This window comes from Staurois parvus, unplaced genomic scaffold (assembly GCF_062004578.1).
Source record: "Staurois parvus isolate SC_StPar_1 unplaced genomic scaffold, SC_StPar_1.0 ptg000166l, whole genome shotgun sequence".
Classification (NCBI taxonomy): Eukaryota; Metazoa; Chordata; class Amphibia; order Anura; family Ranidae; genus Staurois; species Staurois parvus.
This window is the reverse complement of record NW_028317962.1, coordinates 4,873,748-4,895,136: the sequence shown is the minus strand read 5'-3', so window position 1 is coordinate 4,895,136 and position 21,389 is coordinate 4,873,748. Positions and strand designations below refer to the sequence as shown.

General features: G+C 45.8%; 1 protein-coding gene across 1 annotated transcript in view; it reads right to left on the bottom strand.

The window, feature by feature from the left end:
- COP1 (COP1 E3 ubiquitin ligase) overlaps positions 1–21,389 on the bottom strand; it is a 266,316-nt gene that overhangs the window by 213,825 nt on the left and 31,102 nt on the right. Inside the window, exons 3-4 of the mRNA XM_089676332.1 lie at positions 11,068–11,165; positions 4,055–4,119 (exon numbers count right to left, since the gene is read on the bottom strand). Coding sequence (XP_089532458.1) covers positions 4,055–4,119; positions 11,068–11,165 — 163 coding nt within the window. The remainder of the gene's footprint in view (positions 1–4,054; positions 4,120–11,067; positions 11,166–21,389) is intronic.

Below are 21,389 nucleotides of genomic sequence, written 5' to 3'. Positions count from 1 at the left end.
CCCAAATGAACTATTCACGAGAGCAAGTGATCAGACACTGCCCTACGGCAATACCTGTGACTCCAAACATAGGAAGCACTCCAAAGTCCACAAAACCAGAACCAGTTTGAAAAGCTCTTAAGTGAAGCCCAGTGCCCCGAGATTCAGTCCAGTCTGAACGGCCAGTCAAACAGGGTCCAGACACAGTGAAGGTCCAGAAGCAAAAGGCAGCAAACAGCTGCACCAGATAGCAGCAAAAAGGTGATGAATAAACATGAATTGAAGAGAATAAGTTGCTCAAATAAAATTAAAATAAAATAACAGAATTTTCTTTTTGGTGTAGCACTAACCTGAAAGTAGCCGTCTATAACCCAGGGTCTATGCATATCCAGCCTGTGTCCTATACTGTGCCATTGAGATACAATATATATATTAAAACATAATGGTTTCTTGGGAAACTTGTTCTTGCCCCGCCTTCTCTATATTGTCCCTATTTGCCAATGAGGCTGGTCAAAGAAATCATACAAAGAGAGCCAGGAAGTGGGAAGAGTGAGAATCTCAAGAGTTGAGACTTGATTAAATGTGACAGACAGCAGAAATATTCTTTTTTTTTTTGTGTTGTCTGGAGTTCCTGTGCCTGCAGGGGGGGGGATGTATCTCAGCAGGAAGCAAAGACAGTATGGTCTTGTGTGGCTGTGAAGACCAGTCCAGACCAGTTCTTAGCAGGACGTTGGGGGGTTGGGACAATTTGAAAGGGCCATGCGGTCTCTGGATGAATGGGAGAGCTTGAGAGAGGAAGTCAGTCACTCCTAGCTGAGCCTAACTATGAGATGCAAGGAACTGTGATTTGTTTTGTGCACGGCTGGGACCTATAGTCCTATAATGTCTGTGTGGTTTTGAAGCTCCGGCCAAGACATACAGCCCTCTGAAGACCTGTTGGTCCCCTGTAAGTCGCCGTGGCCAGCTGTTGGGAGCTCTGAGCTGAGGCCAGACCCCCCGCAGCCCCAAGAACCCACTGAGTACTCTGCTGATCCCTGGGGGGCTAGAGGTGCTTGCTACCTGCCGTGTGCCGGGGGGCTAGAGGTGCTTGCTATCTGCCGTGTGCCCGAGGTCACTCCTGCCTGCTGCTATCTGCCGTGTGCCCGAGGTCACTCCTGCCTGCTGCTATCTGCCGTGTGCCCGAGGTCACTCCTGCCTGCTGCTATCTGCCGTGTGCCCGAGGTCACTCCTGCCTGCTGCTATCTGCCGTGTGCCCGAGGTCACTCCTGCCTGCTGCTATCTGCCGTGTGCCCGAGGTCACTCCTGCCTGCTGCGATCTGCCGTGTGCCCGAGGTCACTCCTGCCTGCTGCGATCTGCCGTGTGCCCGAGGTCACTCCTGCCTGCTGCTATCTGCCGTGTGCCCGAGGTCACTCCTGCCTGCTGCTATCTGCCGTGTGCCCGAGGTCACTCCTGCCTGCTGCTATCTGCCGTGTGCCCGAGGGTACTCCTGCCTGCTGCTATCTGCCGTGTGCCCGAGGGTACTCCTGCCTGCTGCTATCTGCCGTGTGCCCGAGGGTACTCCTGCCTGCTGCGATCTGCCGTGTGCCCGAGGATACTCCTGCCTGCTGCGATCTGCCGTGTGCCCGAGGATACTCCTGCCTGCTGCGATCTGCCGTGTGCCCGAGGATACTCCTGCCTGCTGCGATCTGCCGTGTGCCCGAGGATACTCCTGCCTGCTGCGATCTGCCGTGTGCCCGAGGATACTCCTGCCTGCTGCTAGCTGCCGTGTGCCCGAGGATACTCCTGCCTGCTGCTAGCTGCCGTGTGCCCGAGGATACTCCTGCCTGCTGCTAGCTGCCGTGTGCCCGAGGATACTCCTGCCTGCTGCTATCTGCCGTGTGCCCGAGGTTACTCCTGCCTGCTGCTATCTGCCGTGTGCCCGAGGATACTCCTGCCTGCTGCTATCTGGCGTGTGCCCGAGGATACTCCTGCCATCTGGCGTGTGCCCGAGGAAACTCCTGCCTGCTGCTATCTGGCGTGTGCCCGAGGATACTCCTGCCTGCTGCTATCTGGCGTGTGCCCGAGGATACTCCTGCCTGCTGCTATCTGGCGTGTGCCCGAGGATACTCCTGCCTGCTGCTATCTGGCGTGTGCCCGAGGATACTCCTGCCTGCTGCTATCTGGCGTGTGCCCGAGGATACTCCTGCCTGCTGCTATCTGCCGTGTGCCCGAGGTTACTCCTGCCTGCTGCTATCTGCCGTGTGCCCGAGGATACTCCTGCCTGCTGCTATCTGCCGTGTGCCCGAGGTTACTCCTGCCTGCTGCTATCTGCCGTGTGCCCGAGGTTACTCCTGCCTGCTGCTATCTGCCGTGTGCCCGAGGTTACTCCTGCCTGCTATCTGCCGTGTGCTGAGGGTACTCCTGCCTGCTATCTGCTGTGTGCCGAGGGTACTCCTGCCTGCTACCCGCTGTGTGCCAGAGGTTACTCCTGCCTAAACCATGAGTGCCCATATCCTACTGTCTGAACTACCCCCCTTGGATCTCCCTATTTTCCCTGCCTGGATGTCCGTGATTCTCCCTTTTACCTGGACTGGCCCCATTGAATGCCCCTATTTTTCTGGACTGCTCCGTTGAACACTCATACCTTTTATGCCTGCATTGCCCCATTGAACCTCCCTATTACCTTTGCTGGAGCTGCCTGCTTGGATTAATACTTGCTCGGGCCATCGCTACCCAAATTGCCCTATCGTGGGCCAGATTACAATTGTTTTGGGCTCCTCCCCTCTCTTCCCCCTTTTTTGGGTACCCGGACGCTACTTTCCTACCCTGATTGAGTGCCTTCCATATTACAATAAAGCTTTGTGTATTTATCATCCTCCGTGTGTGTTCTGTCCTGCCTACGCTTCCGTCACAGTAAATATTCAGCTGCCTATATATCTTTATTTACCAGTTGATTTATTGTGCATTTTTACTGAATGTCACCTCTATTTCAGCTTTTATTTTCATTACATGTTTGGATTAAGTTACTTGGCTTGTGGCAAATTTACTTTAACCACTTCCCTTCCGGGCCATGTACATAAACGGCCGGACGGGAACAGTGCAGGAGTGGGTGGCCGTTTATAAACGACCTCCCGCATTCCCTGCCTGTGCCCTGGGAGCGTGCCGCACCGCGATCCAGTGCCCGCTGTGTCCGAAGGACACAGCAGAACACAGATCGCTGTACGGGACCTCTGTGCGAGGTCCCGATCACATGATCACCGATTGGCCAATCAGTGATCACATGAATAGTAGTAAGCAAGATGTCACTTCCTGACATCATTGCTTACTACTTATGAAACCTGTGAATGATCACAGAGGTCACATGGTACAAGGCTATTCACAACAGCCTTGTACCATGTGACAAGCTGTGACCAATCACGGCTCTCAGAGTCTTTGCTGAGAAGACGCAACCTGATTGAGAACTGTGTTGCTAATTTGCATGGTAAAAAAACCATCCCAACTGTTTTTGTTCAGTTATATTCTTTAAATAGATGACAGTCACTATAAAACAGCTTTTTAATTGTTCCTTTACAGAAATTAATTCTAAAATTCCCCTTCGTGACACACTACACACTTTGATCTGCATAGGTCTCAATCTGAATACCTGAAGCCAAAACAGCATTTTTCATACCCATCATAGATATGAACTGCCCAACTGAGTGCATAGTACATTTTAAAAAAGGACTTGAGTATCTGACCAACTATCAAGTATTTTAGGTGAAATTACCACTAACAGATGCTGCACACCTGTGGAAACCAAACTCTTGCAAGGATTTTCTCAGAAATGGAGGACATTTATAAATAAAATCCTCGTCCACAGTATGATTGTGGAGAGGATGTAACAAATCAACGAGATAATAGAATACAGCTTGTCTCACACAGGTCTGTTAAATACTCTTTCCACTACAAAGTAACACTTGCTAGAGTGAAGTAAGGACAGCTGAAGGGTTCTATTACCCCTGGATATTCATATCAAACAAGCCATAACCACATGACTGCTTTTTGTAATTACAAATTACTAATTTGCACAGAGCTGTCTTAAATAGAAGAGCTCACCGATGGGTCCAGCTTTAGGCGTTTGTCATCAAACCTCTGCTTTTGTTTCAGAATTAGTTCATTTACTGAAAAAAAGCAAAAAAAAGCAAATATCAGGTAACTTACTGCAAGTTATATACACCAGGAACTTACAAAATAACAAAGACATTAAAAAAAAAACTTTCATATGCAAATACCTAAAGGAGAGTGGTTTTATGTATGGCTGTTTTAAAACACAAAATTTCAGTATAAAGGGTATACAGAAATCAAAATACGTCTTAAAGCAGAATTAAAGGAGAACCATGAGCAAAACTTTTTTTTTTTTGGATAGAGCACGGGAGGGTTATAACCCATGTTGGATTATTTAGCCATGTCGGAAATATCCCTTCACTTCCTGTCCCATAGCCAAACAGGAAGTGAGAGGAAATACCTGCAATTTAAGGGAATCCCTTAGGTCACCAGAACTAGAGTCCAAACTGGAAGATTTTCCCTCTATTACTGTAGAACAACCCAAAATTTAGGATTTTCTTTTACGTTCACTTTCAATGAAAATGGTAAACAGGAACAATAGGGAGGGTGAATCTCTTTAAATGTCAGCACAGACAGCAATAGAAACTGAATGGGGTTCTAATCCGTCTCCACTCTATCCAGAACTAAAATAAAAAAAGTTTTGCCTTTAGTTATATTTTAAACCCAAATCCAAGATTGTAATATTAGATGTGGTGACTGGTTTAGTTTTATCTATAATTTTTTTTAAGGCTTTACACCATCTATTTTCACCTGATGACCTGGGCAGTAATACACCTCCTGTTTTAGGGTGTCTACATTCTGTATGAAAGAGCAAGAGAAACATCTTTGGACAGCAGCATTATTAGAGGGAAGGTAGTGTTAGATGTACTAGCAGATTTAGATGCACTAACAAACTGAAGCTAAACTCCAGCTAAGATTTTTAAGGCCTTGTGCACACTGGATGTTTTAAAGCTTCTGTTTAGGGGAATCTGGCAGGGGATTTTTTGAGCCTCTAAACATCCCTGCATGTTGGCTTATGTGTCCATGCACACAAGTGTTTAGAGGCAGAAAGAAAAGAAAAGAAAAAAAAAACCTTGCCAGCGCATTTAGGAACAGCAGTGTTTTTGTCGAAATATGTGTAAACCCGCATTTAAATGGTTTCATTTTTCTTCTGCTTTTTGCAACTGAACTGAAGAAAAACTGATCAGTGTGAAAGCAGCTTAACTTACTAGACTCCATAGTTCTATTTTTTCCTCGCCAATGACTTATAACCCTGAAGGAGAGGATAGATCACTGAAACAGGTAAGCATTTATAAGATTCACTAAAATTCACCTGGACTGCAGGCATTGCCCCTCCATTTGAGGGATACATTTCCTAGCTCTACTAAAAACAATTACAAGAGACAGGATATATGGTAAGGAGCAATTAGCACAGACAGCCATAAAACTCAGAGCTTTGTTTAAACTTTTTGGTTAAGATGGTGGTATAAATTCTACATACCAAGGCATCCCTTGCTAACCCAATGTTATCCTTCTGATCTTCTGGGACTATTTGGAACTATAAAATTAACATAAATCAAACGTTCTAAAAACTTACTGTCCCTAGATAGAAAGTCTGCTCCCCTCTTGTTTGTACACAATGTACACAGGTAGTACATTTTCCAGAGTGCCTCAAGTTAGCCACATTGCATTTTACAGAAAATTACATTGGCTACAGATTGAAAAGAAAAAGGTAATTTTTAAAGCGGAGCTCAGTCAAAATTAAAGTAATATTAAAGGTTAATTTTTTTTGGTGGGGAAATAAACATGTCTATACTTACCTCCTGTGTGCAATGGTTTTGCACAGAGCAGACGGTATCCTCCTCTTCTCGGGTCCCTTTCCGGCACTCCTGGCTTCTCCTTTCTGTTGGGTGCCCCCATAGCAAGAAGCTTGCTTTGGGGGCACCAGAGCAGGTGTGTTTCCAAGCCGCTGCTCTGTGTGTCGGAGCCGTGGCTTGGCCCCATCCTTCCTCATTGGCTGACTGGCTGTGATTGACAGCAGCAGGAGCCAATGGCTCTCGCTTGCTGTCTCAGACAATGAAGAGGCAGAGACACTTGACAAATTAGATCTCGATGGGGCTCAGATAAGTATTGAGGGGGCTGGGGGCACAGCTGCACACAGGTTTTTTTAACTTCATGATAGAATTAATGGAAACTGGAAAAACCCTGTTTCAACGACTATCAAGGATAAATTGAGTTGCACTCTGTTCTCTTAATTCATTCAATCACTACCGAAACAGATATGTACATTGAAAGAGTTGAACCCACTGGAATTAATTTTGTCCTCTCATAAGCCTCCATCCAAGTGTGCATCCCAGTTCTATAAGGCCTCATGCACACAGGGTGTTTTTGCAGCCACTTTTAGGGGTGTCAGGCGGCTTTTGTTATGGCTTCCAAATGGCCTTCCATGTTATCTTCTGTGTCCATGCACACAGACTTTTAGAAGCTTTTAGTAGCAGTAGCATTTACCAGCAGAAAGCAAATCCCAAGGACAGGGCACCCAGGAGAAGCAGCGTTTTGGCAGAAAAAACACTTGGCGCTTGTAAACACGTCTAAATGTGCCTAAACGCGTGATAATGCTAGGCACGTTTAGCATTAATTTCAATGGCCAGAATAAATTATTCTGGCGCTTGTTAACATGCCTAAATGCATTAGACACTTTTTTTGCCAAAATGCTACTGCCAAGAGAAGCGTTTTTAGAATGTCCTATCTGCATGAGGCCATAAAGCGGAGCTCCACCCAAAAGGGGAAGTTCTGCTTTAAACCTGGAGGCTCATCTCCTAGATTGTAAGCTCGAAAGAGCAGGGCCCTCGATCCCCTCATGTTTTGCATTGTATTGGTATTGTTCTGTCACATGTTCTGTCCCCCTTTGTAATGTACAGCGCTGAACGAACTATTGGCGCTTTATAAATACCGTATAATAATAATAATAATAATAAACCTGTGTCCCCTACTCCGCATTAAGGATTGGCACCTTTGGGGAGCGGGTACCCGAATTTGACAAGTACCCGCTCTCCCACTTCCGCTGCGATCACATAGGCGATCAAAAGCAGTTGTCCACCCCCCCCCCCCTTCCGGGACGTGTCTTCCGGGACACGTGACAAGTCCCAGAAGACTACGGTGCCATTCACAAAGCGCAGAGCTTCTTGAAGCTGCAAGCTGTCACAGCTGGGTGCCCACACTGAAGATGCCCCGGGGCCAGGGAAAGAAGACCGCCGATGACACCAGTGGTGGTGAGGACACTGCTGGACCAAGGGACAGGTAAGTGTCTGTATTTTAAAAGTCAGGAGCTATAGTAGCTGCTGACTTTGTTTGTTTTTTTTTCCTTTTAGGTGGAACTCCGCTTTAAGCTCTCTTACAGAGCTAAATCTCTATCCTAGCCTACATTTTTATCAGTATATAGGAAACAAACATGAGCAGATTTCAGAGGACCAAAAAGAGATAGTTCTATATGTATCCTTCAGCTCATCAAAAGTGGAGAAAGTTATAAACTGTCCAGATGGCAAGAATTACATGCAATTTATCCCCCAGCCAATTTACACAAAATAGTCTCCAAAAACATAATAGCCATTTTGTTGAAAGATAGCAGCAACACATTTCTATATCTGTGGAGCATTGTGGTAGTTAATTGATTCTTCCTGTCAGTATATCTACTTGCCCATACATCCTGTACAGGCAAGCATATATACTGACAGGTCTGCGGGAGACCTGCCTGGCCCCAGGGATCTGCTGATTGCTGGTGCAATAGTTTACAGGCTCCTGCAAGAAAAAAAAATTATAAATGCACATTTGTTTACTTGCAAAAAAATGAGCATTTATTATTATTTTTTAGCGAAAGGTAAACTTCTCCTTTAAAATAATTGAAAAGAACCAAGGTTCTAAAGTGATAGTCAATCCATTGTACAGACAAATCAGTAGACTGCTACAAAAGATCCATCACCTCCTCATCTATTCAATGCAGCTAAAGCCAGCGATAAACAGAGCGAAATTTGAGGGGAGGGTGACACCATGATAGCCACTGTCAATCCCTCAGGATCTGCTCAGCCGTCTGTAAAACACTGCGGCCAAAGGCAAAATCCTCTGCGGCTCTGACATCCACCTAGTAGAACTTTGTGAATGTGTGAACCAAAGACCATGCAGCGGCCTTGCAAGCTTGAGCCATTGATGCCTGATGGCGGATTTCCCAAGATGCCCCCACACTCCTGGTAGAGTGTGCCTTTACCCAAAAGGGTGTGACCTTACCTTTCAAACCATAGGCTTGAATGATCAATTGGCAGATCCAATGTGAAATAGTCACCTTGGATGCCGCCTGCCCTTACTAGGCCCCTCTAGCGGCACGAACAGAGCATCTGATCTCTTCACCTGTGCCGAAAGGAAAAAACACCTGCTAATAATTTTTTGCACGGCAGTTCTGCCGACCAACTCTTCAGCCACAAAACCCTGCGCATGTGTACTAATACGAGGGTAAGCGAGAAGAGCATCAACCACAAAAAAAAAAAAAAAAAAAGCACGTGGAACATCACCCAAATAATCCCCCTGCCCTGAAGCCCTTCCAAGCAATCACTTGACCCAATAGCTGCCACTGCAGGCTGTGTAGCAGAACCTGCCAAGGAGAAAAACGCCTTAAGTAGAGATTCAAGCTTATCTGCTGGATCCTTGAAGACCTGGACATTATCCACAAGACATGTTAAAAGACTTATTCAGGGATGAAACAGCCGTATCCATTACAGGCATACCCCATTTTTTTAAACTTTTCTTCCATGGGATACAAAAATGTAAATTTTTTTGGTGGAACAAAAACCCTGCCTGGGTGATCCCAATCAGCATACATAATCTGTTCCAGGAGGGGATGTACTGGAAATGCCTGAACATTCTGTGGAGGTTTCAAAGAGCCCAGAGAGGAAGAAGTAATCTGAGGTTTCTACTGGAGGTAGCATGAAACCCAAACGTACCTGATCAGTGAGGTCTTGCATCAATAACCTCTGAGATTGAGATGCAGAAATTGCCTGCTTTTCTTCAGGCTGTGACCCTTCCGATAGAGATTCTAGTGTCTGACCTTCCTCCAGTTCCTCATCATTGGGTTCCACCCATTCCTCCAGAATTGGTAGCTCTAGTGAAGGGGACCTCTCCTGCTACTTAGCCCCTTGTGAAACAGAGGCAATCATCGCTGCAATCTTATCCTCCAATCCTGCTAAGGATGAAGCAAGATCGTCCTTGGTTACATACCCTGGGGCAGAAGCACCAGTAGTAGCCACAATGATAGACAACCGCAGTGGCTCAGATTGTCCAGTTGCCTCTGGCCGTTCAGGAGAGGATATCACAGCAGCACTTCAACTAGCCTCCTCAGGACATGAAGGCAATGCATTAGTGGCCCTTCCTGCCATGCCTCCCCCACTCCACTTTCTGGAAGACATTCATTCACTCAGCGCTTCTACCCTGTGTACCAAAAACAGCAACACAGGAACCAATACAGATATGCAAGTAGTGTGGAAAATAAACACTCCCACAGCTGCCCTAAAGGCAGCTTTCTGACTGACTGGTCTACTGCACCCACCAAGGGGAGTGCTCAAATCCCCCCACCGGATAGCCTGCTCTGTGTCCCTGCCACAGCGTCCAGCCGCAGCCCAGCCCACGAGTGTCCAGGATGCCGAATAAATAAACATGACCGACTTCCATTTCTGGCCTTTACTGCGCATGCACGTGTGATCCTTTTGACTGGCCTACTGTCCCCACCAACTCACATCCCCCCCACCAAATAGCCTGCTCTGTGTCCCAGCCACAGAGTCCAGCAGCAGCCCAGCCTGCGAGTGAACCCCCATCATGTGCACGCCCCGTGCAGCCAGCCGCACTTTCTGGCACTCTGCTCCTTTTAGTGGCCTCAAAACAACACAAGCAAAAAAAAAAAAAAAAAAAAACCAGCAGGTTCACAGTGAGCACTCCCCCTAGTGGTATCATGGCCTATTACAACAGAGTATATAACTTTTCCCTCCAAAACCACAAACTGATTTTAGGTAAAATACAGAGGCAGCTTACCAGTCCTGCCCCAGGTCCTGACTTCCATCAGGTACCAATCTTCACCCATCACAGCAGGCTGTGTCATACAGACCCTAAAGGACTCAGTCCCCTATTAAATGGGGCCACTGCCTCGGACCTGTACAGCAGCCTACCGGAAAACGCCTTGGTCAGTTTCCACTGCACAGGATTCCATTACGCAGGGCCCAGTGCTGTAAAGCAGCATTACAGGCAAAACCCTGAGGACGCTTCTCTTTATCCAGCTAAGCAGCCATTTTGGCTATGCAGCTTTCCGAATAGATCTGATTGCAGTCCACGATTCCCCAGGAACCCATCCAGACCTTAGGTATGCTCCTTGGAGCACAAGCAACACTTTCAGTGACCATCCACCTTAGACACTGGTGAAAAAACTGAAGTACTTCCTGTGTAGGAGGGGGTTAAATAGGGGAGGGCTTTCTCTCCGATTGGTTGGCCAGGTTCCAATCACCTATAATGTGGCATATAATCCACATAGTCATGAATAGCCTGCTCTGCGCCCCATGATGTACGATAAAAAAAAGAAAAAGCGGAACGTCAAGCAAACAACTAAATACATAAATAAATGTAGTGGTTATTTTACAAATGATTTGTATTTCCTTCCTTCAAGTTCTGAGATTTACATAGCTCGTCCACACCTGACAGTGAAGACAACCTGATTTTTTTTCTAAGCTACAGTTCAGTAACACTTACAGCTTATCTCCCCACCCTATAACTAGACAGGGAAAGAAGTGTCAGTCTAATGAGCTCATCACTCTTTCATTCTTCTCTCTCCTTCTATTAGCAAGCATGCTTTGTACACTGTAGCACAACTGATTGGCTCCTTGCGCTACTTCACCCAACCCCCATCTAAGCTCTGCTGTAAAGGGACTGCAGGAGGTTGATACCAAGCTGAAACCAGGTACTTAGATTGCTCACTTTTAAAGTAAAGTACTCACCTAAAAAGTTGGGGTAAAGGTGGTCAATGTTGTCAACCACATAGTTACACTTCGGGCAGCGGTTATTGTCCTCCAGACTTTGATGGATACATTTGTAGCTGTAAAGAAAAAAAAAAAATATGACATGGATTTTCATTGACTTCACTTGCTGCATGCCTGCTCCAGTCAATTACCTAAAGTATTGACGTCTGTGACTTCCAGACACTTTCAGGAGGAGGTCAGTGTTTGTCATGACCAGTTTTCCCTGAAATATGCAGTTCTCCAAATAATTTAAAAAAAGAAATACCTTTTTTTCACACAGTTTTTATAATGAAGAGCCCTTCTATAATGTGCCAAAGTCCATAAAATATAAGTATACTTTGCAATGTGAAATGTGCAAGCTTATTTTGTAATAAAAAACACAGAATGTCAGTAATCTGGACAAACAGGAGATTATGTTTGGAGCTGGACCTGGGTGAAATTGAAGGCATATACTACACATTTTTTCCCTGGAAAAAAAAAAAAAAAAAAAAACTATTGAAAAAATATACTACAATACAAAAAGACAAATACCCACACTTTTTAAATACCAAAAAATTTCAATAAAAATATCCCATACATACTCCTTTCCTGCAGTCTTCTAGCCGGTCCAGTGGTTTTATGGGTCTTTCCTCTTCTTCGGCACCAATGAAAAAGAATTGCACATGAAAAAGAATTGCATGCAATGATCGGCAATACAACCATTGTATAATCAGTATGACTATGACTTTGGAGTCACACCAATTAGTAAAGTAGTTTCTGCACTACTTTTGTTGATTTGGGGTGCGACTTGAATAGACATTCATGCATGAAGTTGCACAAATGTCTATCAAGTCGCACCCCCAAGTGGCACTGCTATCAGACTTGGAAGGGAAGTTGCACGATTTAACAGGTGGCTCTATATTCTATGAAAGAATACAAAACCTCCTCTGATTGGGTGAGACAGATAATGTCACAATTGCCACTCATCTCCACAACAAGATTGACGCAATCCGCAAGGACATAGTCAACTTGCAATCTAGCCTCCCCCCTTCCATCACCCCCTCATCTCTCCCCTCCTCTGACCTCGCAACGGCACTGCCCCCCACCACACCCAAGGCCCTGCCTACCATAACCCCCCCATCACTGCATTCCTTCAGCCCTACTACCACTGAGGAAGTCACCAGAGTCTTCTCAGAAGCCCGCCTCACTACCTGCCCCCTGGACCCTATCCCCTCTCAACTCCTCCGGTCACCCCCCTCTTCCCTCATCCGCTCCCTTACCCACATCTTCAATCTCTCCCTCTCTACTGGCGTCTTCTCCTCCCCCCTAAAACATGCGCACATCACCCCCATACTCAAAAAGCCCTCCCTGGACCCCACTGACCTCAACAACCTCAGACCAATTTCCCTACTGCCACTCACTTCCAAGCTCCTTGCGCGCTTGATCTACGATCGCCTAAGCGCCCACCTAACTGACAGCAACCTCCTTGACCCACTACAGTCCGGCTTCCGTCCCCTAAACTCCACCGAAACTGCCCTCCTCAAAATTACCAACGATCTACTAACCGCCAAAGCCAAAGGCGACTGCTCTGTCCTCCTTCTCCTAGACCTCTCCGCGGCCTTTGACACAGTCGACCACCCTCTCCTCAATATACTACTCTCCCTTGGCATCAGAGACACCGCTCTCTCTCGTTTCTCGTCCTTTCTATCCCAACGCTCCTTCAGCGTTTCCTACAACGGTGCCACCTCCCCTTCCCTCCCCCTCTCTGTTGGGGTCCCCCAGGGCTCTGTCCTTGGACCCCTTCTCTTCTCCCTCTACACCTCCTCCCTTGGCAAACTCATACACTCCCACGGCTTCAATTACCACCTCTACGCTGATGATACTCAAATCTACCTATCCACCCCTCACCTCACCCCCACATTCTCCGCCCGCATCACTCACCTCCTAAACGACATCTCTGACTGGATGTCGCTCCATTTCCTCAAGCTCAACCTCTCCAAAACCGAGCTACTCGTCTTTCCCCCTTCCCGCGCCCCCCATCCTTTCCATCACTACCAACACCACCATCAATCCCGCCCAGCAAGCCAAGGTCCTTAGCGTCATTCTGGACTCAAACCTTTCCTTTCACCCTCATGTCAAATCACTTACAAACACATGCAGGCTCCACCTCCGGAACAATCGCCAAGATACGCTCCTTCCTTACCCCAGACACCACTAAACTACTCGTACACTCCCTGATTATCTCACGCCTTGACTACTGCAACTCCCTCCTCACCGGCCTACCCCAGTGCAAACTCTCCCCGCTTCAGACCATCCTGAACTCAGCGGCCAGACTCATCCACCTCACCAGCCACTCCACCTCTGCCACCCCCCTCTGCCTCTCCCTCCACTGGCTCCCCATTGCCCAACGCATTAAATTCAAACTGCTCACTCTGACCTATAAGGCCATTCACAACATTGCCCCTAACTACCTCACCGACCTGATTCCCAGGTACCACCCTACCCGTACCCTTCGCTCTTCACAGGACCTCCTATCTTGCTCCCTGGTCTCCTCCTCCCACGCACGACTGCAAGACTTCTCCAGGTCCTCCCCCATCCTCTGGAACTCACTACCCCAATCCATCAGATTGTCACCTTCCCTCCTCACCTTCAGGCGCTCCCTGAAAACCCACCTCTTCAGGAAAGCCTACCCCACCCTCACCTAACAGCCGCTGCCCTTCCCTCCTCCTACCACTTCATCCCCCACAGCCATTTCCTCCTGTACCTCTACCCCCTCCCTCCTAGATTGTAAGCTCGAAAGAGTAGGGCCCTCTTACCCCTTGTGTGCTGTTTGTAGTTGCTGTACTGTTTCATGTATTGTCCCCCCCTCTATTGTACAGCGCTGAGCAAACCCTTTGGCGCTATATAAACTCGATAAATAATAATAATAATAATTAGGAATACACAAAAATTTCAGCGGTCTTAACATATCGGTCAAAAAAACCCCCATTGGCCTTCGGCCAATATGAAACTAGGCATCAATACAGGTGCCGAAAATAGCCTTGCCCCCGCCGCCTGGTGGTTCTCAGCCTTACTTGAGAACCCATCCAACGATCCCAGCATTGGGCATAGAGATCAGTGGAGGAAAGATGACCTCATCTCTATGCCCTTGGAAGACTGGAATGACGTCATTACGTCACTTCCGGTACTTTGGTTTTTTTTTGTTTTTTTGTTTTTTTAAAAGCACTAGATCAATATTTTTTTTGGGTCTAATGCTTTACATTGTAGTGGAGAGATGTGGAGTCTTAAATATAATACACTTTTAAAAACTGCCCATTTCAGTTCATCCTGAATTTTCCATTTCGTTACCAAAATTTTCAGCTTGGTGCACCACTAGTCACAATCTTGACTTCAGCCAAACAGAAAAGGCTTTGCAAGCCATAGGATACAAAAGGTTCCTGTGAATGGCTGAGCAGTGCTCTGATTTTTTTGTTCTAAGAGCAGGGCAGGAAGTTCCCATCCCACTGCCTGAACACAGCGCTGTATACTAGATATGGCTACACACAGTTTACATAGCGCTCACAGCAGCTGCATTTGTCAGTGAAGTAAATTATTTGGACCAGCTTGATCCAAAAACTTTTTAAAGTTCTTTTGGAGATCAGCTTTAAAGAAATTATGCTAGTTCTTACAATCAGACTTTACACTGTATTTATAGGTAAAACATGTTTTGTTTTGGTTAGCAGGGAAGAGATGAATCGTGTCATTTTTTTTCCTGTTATATGTGTCCTGTTAGGGAAATTTATTTTTGCTTGCTATCCTGCAGATATGAAAGAAAATATCTAGAAAGTGAGGAGAACACCCTATCTAGACAGAGGTCACCAGAACAGAAGATGTATTCTCACCTCTTTCTCTAGTGACAGCAAAATGTTGGGACTTCCCATCACTTTGTCTCGATGACAATGGTCACCTGGACAAAATAGATACATCTCCCCCATTTTGTTTATAAAAAAAAAAACAAAAAAAACAAAAACAAACTTGCAGACCATATACACAGTCATTGTATTCATTTTCCTATCTGCAAAATTGCTCAGAAAGCCTGATGGTTACTGTATGATGAACTTTCGACTTGTGGGTCAAATCACAGACTTGCATTCCTTCTCCACCCACTATTCCTCAGCATCCAGAAGCCGTTCAATTCCTATGAGACTGAAGGAGCCCAGATTCCCAGTTACAGCTGCAGAATACTTCTGCTACATGTCAACGGTTATCCATAGAGGTGTCCCTGAGTAGAGCACAAGCCTCCAGGCCTGCATGTTTGGCACCATGCAAATCCACCTATCTAAAGTGCAGATGTGAGGATTTGATTACTATAGCAATGAATATTATCATTACAGGAGGTATTAATTATAATTCAGTATAGCGATCCTTTGATACAATATCCTGCTTATCCATACAACAGTGTTTTTCTTTAATTGTAGTAAGCAATTGACAGAAAAAAAGCTCTCAAAATAAAAAAATAAATAAAACTGAACAGTTCCATCTTTAAATCCTGTTGTTCAGTGCGGATAAAAGGTACAAAAGTGTCCCATTCTGTGATAAACAAAGAACAGAGTTGGGAAGTACAGTGTAGAGAGAGCAAAGGCATATCAGCGGACCACGCAGTGTACTGGCCGTCCCGCCAACACTGCATTACTCCACAACACCATGAGGCCCCTTCAGTAACAAAGGGCTTAAGATGAGCCGCAGAAAAACAAAAACATCTTTCCCCCTCTGTATTCACAGAACATGGATTTCTTCCAGGGATAAAACTTCTCCAATGTCAGGGAGGCAGCTGCTATTAGTTTTAGAAAGGTCTAAAGGTCTTAAAAAAAACATGCACACACACACGAAGATATGATTCCAGACTGACACCTGGATATGATTTTACATAGTCTGCTTTTAGAATTTTTTTTTTTTTTGGAATCACAAACTTGGGAATTAAATTTATGTTTAGCACAGGAGCATTAAGATGTAAGTGGAAAATGGATTTGTACCTCCTCTGCTGTAAGATGTGCCAGTACTACCTCCTCTAATATTGTGCCACAAAATAAGTATACAATTTGAGGTCTTGAGCACAAGGTTTATTCTTGTAGCAGATTGCTGGTTCAAAAATTCCCAAAGATTTTTCTTTTAAACCAAAATAAAAGATTTTATTGTAAACACAAAAAACTGTGTGATTAAATACATTTTGGCTTGTCAAAACCCAGCCTCAGCCCTAACCACCAGGACCAGGTGGCAGCCTTACAATGCTGAGCAGCAGGAGGCCTGGTGCCAAATGCCCAGGAAACACTCACCTACCTTGTTGATTAGGCATATACAGTGCATTGAAAAAGTATTCATACCCCTTGTAATTTTCCACATTTTGTCATGTTACAACCAATAACGTAAACGTATTTTATTGGGATTTTATGTGATAGACCAACACAAAGTGGCACATAATTATGAAGTGGAAGGAAAATGATAAATGGTTTTCAACATTTTTTACAAATATCTGAAAAGTGTGGCGTGTATTTGTATTTAGCCCCCCAGAGTCAATACGTTGTAGAACCGCCTTTCGCTGTGATTACAAAAAAGTCTTTTTGGGGATGTCTCTACCAGCTTTGCACATCTAGAGAGTGAAATTGCTCATTCTTCTTTGCATAGCTCAAACTCTGTCAGATTGGATGGAGATCACCAGAACAGCAATTTTCAAGTCTTGCCACAGATTCTCAATTGGATTCAGGTCTGGACTGTGACATTCTAACACATGAATATGCTTTGATCTAAACCATTCCATTGTAGCTCTGGCTGTATGTTTAGGGTTGTTGTCTTGCTGGAAGGTGAACCTCCACCCCAGTCTCAAGTCTTTTGCAGACTCAAACAGGTTTTCTTCTAAAGATTGCTCTATATTCGGCTCCATCTTCCCATCAACTCTGACCAGCTTCCCTGTCCCTACTGAAGAGAAGCATCCCCACAACATGATGCTGCCACCACCATGATTCACAGTGGGGATGGTGTGTTCAGGCTGATGTGCAGTGATAGTGTTCTGCCACACATAGCGTTTCGCTTTTATTATTATACAGGATTTATATAGCGCCAACAGTTTGCTCAGCGCTTTACAATATAAAGGGAGACAATACAGCAACAATGCAGTTCAATATAAGAGGGATATGAAGGGCCCTGCTCCTTGGTGCTTACAATCTAGGACGGAGGGGCTAGTGGTACAAAAAGGTAGTAACTTTGGGGGATGAACTGGTAGGAAAAGTAGAAGATTCCATTATTAGCTGAGGGCAGGATAGGCTTGCCTGAAGAGATAGGTTTTCAGAGATCGCCTAAACGTGAGCAGAGTAGGCAATAACTCTGATAAATTGGGGTAGAGAGTTCCAGAGGATGGGGGAAGCTCTGGAGATGAGCATGGGAGGAGGAGATGAGGGAGCTAGAGAGCAGGCGGTTATGTGAGGAGCAGAGAGTACAGTTTAGATGATATTTGGAGACAAGATTGGTGATGTAATTTGGGGCAGAGTTATAAATGGCTTTAAATGTTATTGCTAATGTTTTGAATTTTATCCATTGGGCAATGGGAAGCCAGTGGAGGGATTGGCAGAGAGGGGTGGCTGATACAGAACGGTGGCTGATACAGAACGGTTAGTAAGGTGGATGAGTCTGGCAGCAGTATTCATGATAGACTGAAGAGGGGATAGCCTGCGATGAAGTAGGCCAATGAGGATGGAGTTACAATAGTCAAGGCGAGAGATAAACAGGGAGTGAATAAGTTGCTTAGTAGTTTCCGAGGTTAGGAACGGGCGTATCTTGGAGATGTTGCGTAGGTGAAGTCTACAAGATTTGGACAGCGATTGGTTTTGGGGCTGAAAGGACAGATGGGACTCTAGGATTACACCTAGTACCCTGGCATGAGGGGAGGAACTGATGGTTGTGTTATTGATTTTGATGGAGAAGTTAGGGGAAGGGGCACGAGCTGGAGGGAATACGAAGAGCTCAGTTTTGGAAAGATTGAGTTTGAGGAAGTGGAGTGACATCCATGCCGATATGTCGCTCAGTAGGTTAGTAATGCGAGAGGAGACTGAAGGGGTGAGGTGAGGGGTAGAAAGATAGATTTGTGTATCATCAGCATAGAGATGGTACTTAAAGCCATGGGAGTTTATCAAGTGACCAAGGGAGGAGGTGTAGATGGAGAAGAGTAGGGGTCCAAGGACGGAACCTTGAGGGACCCCTACAGAAAGAGGAGGCAGCATTATAGGTAACGCTGAAGGAACGCTGCAATAGGTAGGAGGAGATCCAGGGGAGAGCAGAGTCTCAGAGGCCAAGAGAGTGGAGTTTTTTGAGGAGGGGATGTTCAACCATTTCAAAAGCTGCAGAGAGGTCAAGTAGTAAGAGTACGGAGTAGTGGCCATTAGTTTTAGCAGTTAGTAGATCATTAGTGAGTTTTAGTAGGGCAGTTTCAGTGGAGTGAGCGAAAGCTAGACTGTAAAGGGTTAAAAAGGTTGTTGTCATTGAGGTAGGAGTTCATGCGATTGTAGACTAAACGTTCTAAGAGTTTAGAGGTAAACAAGAGCAGGGAGGTGGGTCTTAGGTTGTTCAGGTTGGTGGGGTCCAGGGAGGGCTTTTTAAGTATGGGAGTGATGTGTGCATGCTTTAGAGGGGAGGGGAAGGCACCGTTAGAGGGAGAGATTGAAGATGTGAGTGAGGGAGCATAGGATGGAAGAAGAGGGTGACCGTAGTAGTTGTGAGGGGGACAGGATCCAGGGGGCAAGTAGTGAGACGGGCTTCTGAGAAAACCTTAGTGACCTCTTCAGTAGTAGCAAGGTCAAAAGAGGAAAGTGTTGAGGGAGGTTTAGTACAAGGTATGCGAAGATGGATAGAGTTCTGTGCAGTAGAGATGCCCCTACAAATTGCATTAATCTTGTTTATGAAATGATTTGCAATCTCGTGAGCAGTGAGTGAGGTGCTGGGTGGAGGTAGAGAAAGTAGAGAGTTAAAAGTAGAAAAGAGATACGACGAGGAGTGGATGATAAGCTATTGATGAGAGTGACAAAGTAGGCTTGTTTGGCAGCATGGAGGGAGAAATTGTATTTTAAGAAAGCAGATTTATATAGGGTGAATGCTTGCTGAGATTTGGGTTTTATGCCACATTCGCTCCAGAGTACGACTATGTCGTTTAAGATTTCTGGTGTTGCCAGTCTGCCATGGTTGTAATGCTTTGTGTTGTTAGAGGAGCAAGTGAGTCTAGTGTGGATGAAAGCAAACTGTTGTAGACAAAAGTGGCCAGGTCAGGGGAGAGATTCCGTCATACAGTTGGTCAGTTGGAGAGTGTAAAGGAGCAGGGTTCAAGTTGTGACAGTTTCTGCAGGTAATTGTTTGCTGCTTGGAGGGATAAGTGTTTGAAGACAAGGACAATGTGAAGGTGATGTGATTCTGATCAGAGAGAGGAAAGGGGGTGGTTTGAGGTTGTAGGGAGTGCAAAGAAGGGAGAAAACAAGGTCTATGTAATCCCATCAGAGTGAGTGGTGGACTGTGTCCATTGTGCTAATGCAAAAGATGAGGTTAGGTTGAAGAGTTGGGATATAGCCAGGTTGTTGACATTATAGGGATGTTAAAATCTCCGAGAATGATAGTGGGTATTTCAGAGGAGAGAAAGTAGGGTAGCCAGGCGGAGAAATCATCAAGAAAGCGCAACAACGGTCCAGGAGGCCGATAGATCACTGCAATCCTCAGAGAAATGGGAGAAAACCGCCAAATCCAGTGAGTCTCATGGAGGACTTGAAAGGTGCTCAGTGGGGATAGAAGCAAACCAACCCCACCTCCTTTCTGACCACTGGGTCTGGGTGAGTGGGTCCAGAGGAGGCCTCCATAGGAAAGTGCTGTGGGAGAAAAAGAATCTGCTGCTTGAAGCCAGGTTTCTATAATTGCTAATAGGTTAAGGGAGCAGGAAACAAAAAGGTCATGGACAGAGGTGAGCTCATTACAGGCAGAGCGAAAAAAAAGAAAAAAGTAACACTTACAGTAATGCCTTTTCCAGGAGTCTTTCAGGACAGCACCTTGAGAGACCTCGGCTCCTGCCCACCTGAGGAAACACCTCCACCCAGCATAAAAGTGTGGCCTCCCTGCACCAACCGTCGCCCAGCTGTGCAGGATGCAGCCCTCAGCACCAGTCGCACTCGGATCCGCATCCCAAACCCCCCCCGCCCCGTCGAGGGGGCCCAGCCCTTCTTCCGCAAAGCGGAGGGCGGGGGAGGGGGACACCAGATGGACACCCCTCATCTCCCAGACACCACGCGATCTTCTGACCGCCCTGGAAGGGCTTCCGAGACCGTGTCTCCCCACCGGAGAAAAAAAACAATACTGAGGTCTGTGTGGTGACGCCGCACTTTTATGCTGGGTGGAGGTGTTTAATCAGGTGGGGAGGAGCCAAAGTCTCTCAAGGTTTTGTCCTGAAAGACTGGGAAGGGAAAGTTCCATTTTGGTCTCATCTGACCAGAGCACCTTCTTCCACATTTGCTATGTCCCCCACATGGCTTCTCACAAACTGCAAAACGGGACTTCTTAAGGCTTTCTTTCAACAATGACTTTCTTCTTGCCACTCTTCCATAAAGGCCAGATTGGTGGAGTGCATGACTAATAGTTGTCCTGTAAACTGATTCTCCCACCTTAGCTGTGGATCTCTGCAGCTCCTACAGAGTTACCATGGGCCTCTTGGCTGCTTCTCTCATCAATGCGCTCTTTGACTGGCTTGTCAATTTAGGTAGATGTCCATGTCTTGGTAGGTTTGCAGTTGTGCCATACTTTTTCCATTTTCGGAGAGATTGTTCAATAAGTGCTCTGTGAGATGTTCAAAACTTGGGATATTTTATAACCTAACCCTGCTTTATCCCTGACCTGTCTGGTGTGTTCCTTGGCCTTCATGATGCCGTTTGTTCATTAGATGTTCTCTAACAAACCTCTGAGGGCTTCACAGAACAGCTGTATTTATACGGAGATTAAATTACACACAGGCGGACTCTATATACAAATTAGGTGACCTCTGAAGGCAATTAGTGCCACTAGATTTTAGTTAGGGGTATCAAGAGTACAGGAGGCTGAACACAAATGCACGTTACACTTTTCCGATATGTGTAAAAAGTTTTGAAAACCATGTATCAATTTCCTGCCACTTTGTGTTGATCTATCAGATAAAATCCAAATAAAATACATTTCCATTTTTGGATGTAACATGACAAAATGTGGAAAATTTCAAGGGGTATGAATACTTTTTCATGGCACTGTAACAGTGCAAAATGAGGTTTGTCCTTTGAGTGTAAGCTCTAGAG